This window comes from Colobus angolensis, unplaced genomic scaffold, assembly GCF_000951035.1.
Source record: "Colobus angolensis palliatus isolate OR3802 unplaced genomic scaffold, Cang.pa_1.0 Scaffold243, whole genome shotgun sequence".
NCBI classification, from domain to species: Eukaryota; Metazoa; Chordata; class Mammalia; order Primates; family Cercopithecidae; genus Colobus; species Colobus angolensis.
In genome coordinates, this window is record NW_012115633.1 from 2,110,185 (window position 1) to 2,118,788 (window position 8,604).

Consider the following 8,604-nt stretch of genomic DNA (forward strand, 5'->3'; position numbering starts at 1 on the left):
CTTCTAGTTCTTCCGATCAGCCTGCCTTTAATGGGCTACAAAGCATTTCTTTCAAGCCACCATAGCTAACACGGTGACATGATTACTTAATTTGCAGGCGGCCGCGCTGCCCCTGCCTTCGCGGAAGCCCTGAGTAGCGCAGCGCCCTCGCCGCACGCAAGGCTGCAGTCGCTCTCCAGGCCGCAGTCCCAGGAGAGCGTCCTTCGCGCTCACAGGCGCCTTTGTCTTCCCGCTTCCCCCTTCCTTTTTCAAAAGCCAAGAGTTAATTACTTGGTCCCTGCGCAAGGCAAACCTCTCCAGATGCCACTTCCAAATATAGGCTCTCATTAACACCAGAGGCTGGCCTGGTATGGTGCAGGGCGGCCCTTCCTTCCCCTGGCGGACACTGTGTCCCCGCGCGCTGACGCTGCCCCACATCTGGAAGCCAGGCGGGCCGTGCAGAGACCCCGGCTCCTGCGCCCCTCTTAGCTCCCAGACAGCGTGGATCGCGGGCGGGTTCACCAAGGGACGTTACCTCTCTTGAAAATATTTAAACACTTTTTTTTCCCTCTCCACTGAAATCTCGAAAAACAGCCCATTTTGAACCAGAATAATTTAGTCTGACAACAGATTCTTCCTCTGTTCACAGCTGTCCCAGAGGGAGGAGCTGAAATCTGAACCTCTCAGCTGTGATTGGATCTTTCTTGCAAAAGAGAGGAAAAAAAACCCTCCCAACCAAAACGGGCTCAGTTCGTAAAGGAGCCGGGCGACTTCAGAGGCGCCGGCCCGTCCGCCTGCAGCACCTGAGCGCGGCCCCTGCCCGAGCCCGGCCCGCCGCGATGCTGTAGGGACCGCCGTGTCCTCCCGCCGGACCGTTATCCGCGCCGGGCGCCCGCCAGACCCGCTGGCAAGATGCCGCGCTCCTTCCTGGTCAAGAAGCATTTCAACGCCTCCAAAAAGCCAAACTACAGCGAACTGGACACACACACAGGTAAAAAGAGAAAAATATATCTAGAACTACGTATCTAGAGCGTTGCAAATATGAATCTACGTATTACCCTTCAAATGCCATTACAAAAGAGCCAAAGGCTCAACTGTTTTCCTTTTAAACAGTGTCCCGAAAGGGAGCTTACATTCTTTTGATCATTTGGGGTGCGTTTTAATTCAAAACTTTTTGAATTCTTGACTAACAAGGAACATTTCATTCAAATCTCGCAGCTTCGTGTTTGCTAAAGCCTGTGTATACATGCATAATGAGTATGTGAAAGATGAGTGACATAAGGGTTGAATTACTGCGTTTTTCATGCACGAAGTCTCCTTTCCTTTAGAAGGCGGCTTGATGCAGGCATATCTTTGTACTCACGGTCGTAATACACCTAAAGAGCCCATACATAAAACGGAAAACAACTTTTCTGAATGTTTAAAAATAACGTTGAGGCTCTCCCTCCTTAGTGGGGACTGCGAAGGCACTGGCTTGGCTGCACTCTGTCTTCAGAGCACCTATAGCTCCGTACAGCTGTCAGCCTATGTGTGCATTAAGTACAGTAACTCCGTAGGTGCCAGGGTGGAAATGAAACATTTTACCAGTGTGTATGCCCTCCTAAATGGTTCTATCTTTTCCCTAAGAAAATCACGTGTGTGTTGCTAAATATCTTTCCAGTGTGTGTATGCTTGCGTGTGGATTTATTTTTAGTTCTTTTTTAACTTAATCTTCTCTCCCTCCCTTTTCTTTCCCAGTGATTATTTCCCCGTATCTCTATGAGAGTTACTCCATGCCTGTCATACCACAACCAGAGATCCTCAGCTCAGGAGCATACAGCCCCATCACTGTGTGGACTACCGCAGCTCCATTCCACGCCCAGCTACCCAATGGCCTCTCTCCTCTTTCCGGATACTCCTCATCTTTGGGGCGAGTGAGTCCCCCTCCTCCATCTGACACCTCCTCCAAGGACCACAGTGGCTCAGAAAGCCCCATCAGTGATGAAGAGGAAAGGCTACAGTCCAAGCTTTCAGACCCCCATGCCATTGAAGCTGAAAAGTTTCAGTGCAATTTATGCAATAAGACCTATTCAACTTTTTCTGGGCTGGCCAAACATAAGCAGCTGCATTGCGATGCCCAGTCTAGAAAATCTTTCAGCTGTAAATACTGTGACAAGGAATATGTGAGCCTGGGCGCCCTGAAGATGCATATTCGGACCCACACATTACCTTGTGTTTGCAAGATCTGCGGCAAGGCGTTTTCCAGACCCTGGTTGCTTCAAGGACACATTAGAACTCACACGGGTAAGAGAAAAAACATAGGCAGGAATGTTACTCTGAGATACAGTGAAGCCCTGAACTGGCTGTTGGATTTGCATGAAGTTGTGACATAGTGCTTTTAATGATGGACAGTCATTGATAACTACTTCCTGACTACTCAAAAAGTTGTTAGGGCACAAAGTGCTCCATTTCTTGCTAACAACCTCTGCTCCAGGGACTGCAAACAGCATGTAGACTTTGGAAAGTAGATTCAGAAGGTTTGGTCTCAAAGATCAGTTAGAAAATCAGGAAAGATGTGCTTGAATGTGTGTTCTGTGAAACTGCCCCCAGTAATCAGCAAAAACAAATGTTGCTATCTTAATCAATTGATTTGGTTAATAGATGAAGACTTTTCCTATAGTTTTCTGTTAGTTACATTCTTGCTCTGATATCTATCACCAGTGGGTGACTTGGATAGTTGAAACTAAATTTACTTTGCCTCTCTTGCTTTGTTTGGGGATTTTTTGCTGCTTAATTTCTTATTCCTATTACAGAATTATCCTGCAGGGTATTATGGCACTTAGACTGCCTTAATCATAGTACAGAAAGAGGGAAAAGGGGAAATATTGGGAAATGTTGGGAGGTGCTCAACATTAGCTGCACCTGCTGAAGCAGAAAGCTTTAAGAAGTGAAAGTCCAAGAACTACGGAAATTATTTCTGCGTAATTGGCAGCAGTAATAATATTCTGTGTATGATTTTTCAATGCAATATTCAAATTTATCTTAAAAGGTCAGGTATTTTTTAAAGTGTCTATTATGAGGGATTTCAATCAGGTTTTGCTACTTCTCATTATTTAGGCAAAATGTGATTGACTTTTGTTAACATTATTTAACTTTATGTTTCCTCTAAAAACACTGACTGTCTCTTTTTTTCTCCCACTCCACCCCCAGGCGAGAAGCCTTTTTCTTGCCCTCACTGCAACAGAGCATTTGCAGACAGGTCAAACCTGAGGGCTCATCTGCAGACCCATTCTGATGTAAAGAAATACCAGTGCAAAAACTGCTCCAAAACCTTCTCCAGAATGTCTCTCCTGCACAAACATGAGGAATCTGGCTGCTGTGTAGCACACTGAGTGACGCAATCAATGTTTACTCGAACAGAATGCATTTCTTCACTCCGAAGCCAAATGACAAATAAAGTCCAAAGGCATTTTCTCCTGTGCTGACCGACCAAATAATATGTATAGACACACACACATATGCACACACGCACACACACACACACAGAGCTGCAAGAGCACGGAATTCATGTGTTTCAAGATAATCCTTTCCATGTGAAGTTTAAAATTACTATATATTTGCTGATGGCTACATTGAGAGAATAAAAGACAGTAACGTTTCTCTTCAAAAATAAAATGAAAAGCACATTGCATCTTTTCTTCCTAAAAAGAATGCGAAGATTTACATTGCTGCCAAATCATTTCAACTGAAAAGAACAGTATTGCTTTGTAATAGAGTCTGTAATAGGATTTCCCATAGGAAGAGATCTGCCAGACGAGAACTCAGGTGCCTTAAAAAGTATTCCAAGTTTACTCCATTACATGTTGGATGTCTGGTTGCCATTGTTGAACTAAAGCCTTTTTTTGATTACCTATAGTGCTTTAAAGTGTATTTTTAAAAGGGAGGAAAAAAAATAACAAGAACAAAACACAGGAGAATGTATTAAAAGTATTTTTGTTTTGTTTTGTTTTGTTTTTGCCAATTAACAGTATGTGCCTTGGGGGAGGAGGGAAAGACTAGCTTTGAACATTCCTGGCGCATGCTCCATGTCTTACTATTTTAAAACATTTTAATGATTTTTGAAAATTAATTAAAGATGGGAATAAGTGCAAAAGAGGATTCTTACAAATTCATTAATGTACTTTAAACTATTTCAAATGCATACCACAAATGCAATAACACAATAGCCCTTCCAAGTGCCTTTTTAAATTGTATAGTTGATGAGTCAATGTAAATTTGTGTTTATTTTTATATGTTGAATGAGTTCTGTATGAAACTGAGATGTTATCTATAGCTATGTCTATAAACAACCTGAAGACTTGTGAAATCAATGTTTCTTTTCTAAAAAACAATTTTCAAGGTTTTTTTTTACAATAAACAGTTTTGATTTAAAATACCTTGTTTGTATACTATTTTCAGAGACTTTACTTCTTCGTGATTAGTACCAAACCACTGTACAAAGAATTGTTTGCTAATAAGAAAAACAGAATAGTGCTTATTATGCATCTGAAGTGTTATTTTATGTGTTAGATTATAATAAAGTGAGCTGCTAGTATTATTTTTACTCTTAAGATAGTAGTGTCACATTCAGAAAAGACAAGATGGTGGTTTGTTAGTGTACCACTTTAACAAAAATCACACTTTCCGAGTGCAAAAATAGTTGCATTACTAATACTTAAAAATACTTTTCAACATTTTTATGTTGACTTTATTAAGTTTATGAAAGCAAAAATTACAATCACTTTTATTATTACATAGGCGCTGTAACAGTTTAAGATTTTTAAAAGAAATAATATGTAATGAAATAAATGAGGGGAAAAGAATACAAACTGCATGAAAAGACCAGGAGAAACGATTTACTACAAATTACACTAGCTGGAAAATTAAACCATGCAAAGAAATCCCCACATCTAGTAATATATAAAATAAGTAATATGTTTGATAGGAACAGGTCAGTGAGCAGTGAAAATTACCTTTTAAGGTATTTGAACAGGTTGGACAAGTCCACACCCAAACCTAATGTGTACTGGAGAAATTATAACATGACCATGCATTCATACACATATGCATGTGCATATGCTAAATAAATGCATGTGTAGTAACTCATATGCAAAAATCCTAACCATCATAGGAACTGTGAAAGTTAACCAAATGTATATTTGAATTCAAACTCCTAAACTTATTATAAGAAGAAGAGTTCCTGCTTCTGTTCATCACATCTCTCTGGAGATTTGATCAGAACTTGGAGAATCATGTTTTTCCTTTTCATATCTTTGTAATATTATACCAATAAATGCCAGAACCTGTATCTCAAAGATGTTGGTAGCCGGCCCCTAGCAAACGACCAACAATAAATACCAATACTATTCCCTTAATGTTCACATTCCTTCCACTGTATGTTACATTGACATTTTCAGCCAACATATAAAAGGGGATGCATTTGACTAACAAAAGGCTTCAACTTAGTATTCTGCTTTAATTTTTTGACATTGCAATACATATTTTTAGAGGCAAAATTATTTGGAATAGCAGTTTATGGATATGAAAAAAATTGCTGAGAGCTTCACTGGATCATTCTAAACTAATAAAAGTACCAATTTAGCTAAATATATATGGTATAAAAATGATTGCCAATGATTATCTAGAAGTTTCCAAGCCAGCTAGCATGTAGAAACATCTGGCAAGGGGAAGCGTGAGTAAGTCAAGCCTTCTTGGATGTTCTGGTTGGCTATCCCAGGAATCACATCTACTCCTGTTTCCCTTCCTCATTTGTAGGTCTACAGGCAAGTAGCCTCTTGGTGTCCAAAATCTAACAGGCTTTCTAAGAGGAAAAGTCTACTCATTGTTTAATTTCTTAGTGAAGAATTAGTATTAATATTTTTGTAATTTATTTGACTTCATTCTCATCATTCTAATTTCATGTTTAAAATATTTTACTTTCATTAAGGTGTCATGGGTCTGAATTAAGTCACAGCAGATATTAAGATATTCTTTTTTTTTTTTTTTTTTCCAGACAGAGTCTTGCTGTGTCACTCAGGCTGGAGTGCGGTGGTGTGATCTCGGCTCGCTGCTCCATCTCTCAGGTTCAAGCAGTTCTCCTACCTCAGCCTCCTGAGTAGCTGGGATTACAGGTGCACACCACCACGACCAGCTAATTTTTTTTAAGTCCACACTACATTTATTTTTTAAAGTTTTATTATGAAATAATTAGAGATTCACACAAAGTTGGAATGATAGTAAGGAGAGGTCCAGTCCTGTGTACACTTCTGGGAATGCTTACATTGTAACATAACTACAGTATAATATTAGAATCAGTAAACTAATATTGGTACAATGTACATGTATAGCTCTGTGTCATTTTATCACATTTGGATTCCTATACCTAATACCACAATCAAGATACATAAATATTCCATTATCACAAAGAACTCTCTCATATTACTCATTTATAGTCACCACTCTCCCAACTTCAATATCGCTAACCCTTAACAGCCATTAATTTGATCGCAATCTCTGTAATTGTGTCATTTCAAGAATGTTACATAAATAGAATCATATAATATATAACCTTTTGATACTGGCTTTATTTCCTATTTCAGCATAATGCCCTTTGAAATCCATCCAAGTTGTTGCATATCAATAGTTCCTTCTTTTTATTGCTGTGTAGTATTACATGGTATGATTGTGCCACTGTTAAATCATTCACTTACTGTAGGACATTGAGGTTGTTTCAAGTTTTTTGCTACTACGAATAAAGATGCTATGAACAATTATGCTCAGGTTTCTGTGTGGAAGTAAGTCTTCATCTCTCTGGGATAAATGGTCAGGCACAAAACTGCTGAGTCATATGGTTCAAGTGTATGTTTAGTTTTAAAAGAAACTGCCAAATTATCTTCCAGAGTAGTGATATCACTTTACAATCCCAACACCAATGTATGAGAGATCTCATTTCTCCACATTCTCACCAAAATTTGAAGTTGTCACTATGTTTTACTGTTTAGCTGTTTTAATAGATGTGTAGTGAAAACATCTCACTGAGGTCTTAATTGGCACTTCCTTGATGGCTAGTTTAACATATTTTCATGAATTTGTCATCTGTATATCCTCTGAGGTGAAAAATCTCGTCATGTCTTTTGTTCATTTTCAAATTAGATTGCTTGGTTTCTAACTGTTGAGTTGAGGAAGCTGTTTTGTTTGTTTTGTTTTTGGTTGAGACATGGTTTCGTTCGCTCGCCTAGATTGGAGGTGCAGTGGCTATCACAGCTCACAGCAGCCTCTACTTCCCAGGCTTAAGCGATCCTCCTGCCCAGCCTCCCAAGTAGCCACACCAAGCTAAATTTTTTAAACATATTTTTTGTAGCGACAAGGTCTCACTATGTTGCCCAGGCTAGTCTCGAACCCCTGGGCTCAAGTCACCCTCCTGCCTTGGCCTCCCAAAGTGCTGGGATTACAGGGGTGAGCCACTGTGCCCAGCTAGGCATTTTGTATATGTGCTAGACACGACACGGTCAGATGTGCGATATACAAATATTTTCTCCCAGTCCGTAGCTTAGCTTTTTGTTCTATTAACAGGGTCTTTCCCAAAGCAAAAGTTTTTAATTTTTTATGAAGTATATTTTATCTTTTTTTTAAATCATCCTTTTACCTATTTTATCTTTTTTTAAATCATCCTTTTGGCATCATGTCTAATAACTCTTCTCTAAACTCTAGGTCCCACAGATTTTCTCCTGTTTATTTTTCTCTAAGTTTTACAGTTTTACATTTTATATTTAGGTTCATTATCCATTTTGAGTTGATTTTTGTACAAGTATAAGGTTTAGGTCAAGGTTTTATGTCTTATAGATATCCAACTGCTCCAGCACCATATTTGTTTCTCCTTTTCCCGCAGGTTCTAATCCAGCACCATTATTAAGACTATTCTTCCATTGAATTACTTTGGCACTGCCAATTGTGCTGACTCCATAAATCTCAGATAAAAATAGCCGCTTTCAATAAGATCCAGGTAATACATAATCTGATCAAACAACTCTTGTCCTTTGGCTTTTTTGGCAAGTCGGCACTAACATCAGTATACTATCCAGAAGGGACACCCAACATGTGATGATGGACTTGGAATCTCCAGCTGCAGGAATATGTGTGGCAGCGTGTTGTGCTTCTCGGAGTTGTTCCTTCTCTGCATGTTTACCCATAGACAGATTCCCTAGTGTTCTATTGAAGAAATTCAGCATTTTTGTCACTAAGCTGGGGATGGCGCATTCCTGGCTGTAGCTACCAGAGGGAATAAGAGCCGAGCAAGGCTGAGGAGGGGGGTGGCACCTCAGGAGACACTGAGAAATGGCACCCACAGCGAGCCCACCCGCTCTAATTCCCAGAGGACCCTGACCTCCTGCCCATCCACCCCTTAAAGCTCCCTCCCAGCTCCCTAATTTTTATATTTTTATTAGAGATGGGGTTTCACCATGTTGGTCAGGCTGGTCTTGAATTCCTGACCTCGTGATCCACCTTCCTGGGCCTCCCAAAGTGCTGTGATTACAAGCATGAGCCACTGCACCTGACCTAAGATATATCTCAAGTAAATTTTTAGAGTTTTTAGAATTTTTACCAAGG

The 8,604-nt window shown here is 39.9% G+C and overlaps 1 protein-coding gene across 1 annotated transcript; it reads left to right on the forward strand.

Moving 5' to 3' along the window:
- The first annotated feature begins 416 nt into the window (after positions 1 to 416).
- On the forward strand, positions 417 to 4,392 carry SNAI2 (snail family zinc finger 2). Its single transcript, XM_011945678.1, has 4 exons — positions 417 to 509; positions 629 to 970; positions 1,717 to 2,262; positions 3,169 to 4,392. Exons 2-4 carry the CDS (start codon positions 892 to 894, stop codon positions 3,348 to 3,350), a joined length of 807 nt encoding a protein of 268 aa, XP_011801068.1. The 5' UTR covers positions 417 to 509; positions 629 to 891; the 3' UTR covers positions 3,351 to 4,392.
- The last annotated feature ends 4,212 nt before the right edge of the window (positions 4,393 to 8,604 follow it).

Excerpts from the sequence above, each read along its gene's own strand:
- SNAI2 (XM_011945678.1), top strand. The coding sequence starts at position 892 with ATGCCGCGCTCCTTCCTGGTCAAGAAGCATTTCAACGCCTCCAAAAAG. Across the intron at positions 971-1,716 it reads CGAACTGGACACACACACAG|TGATTATTTCCCCGTATCTC; the intron begins GTAAAAAGAGAA and ends TTTCTTTCCCAG. Across the intron at positions 2,263-3,168 it reads ACACATTAGAACTCACACGG|GCGAGAAGCCTTTTTCTTGC; the intron begins GTAAGAGAAAAA and ends CTCCACCCCCAG.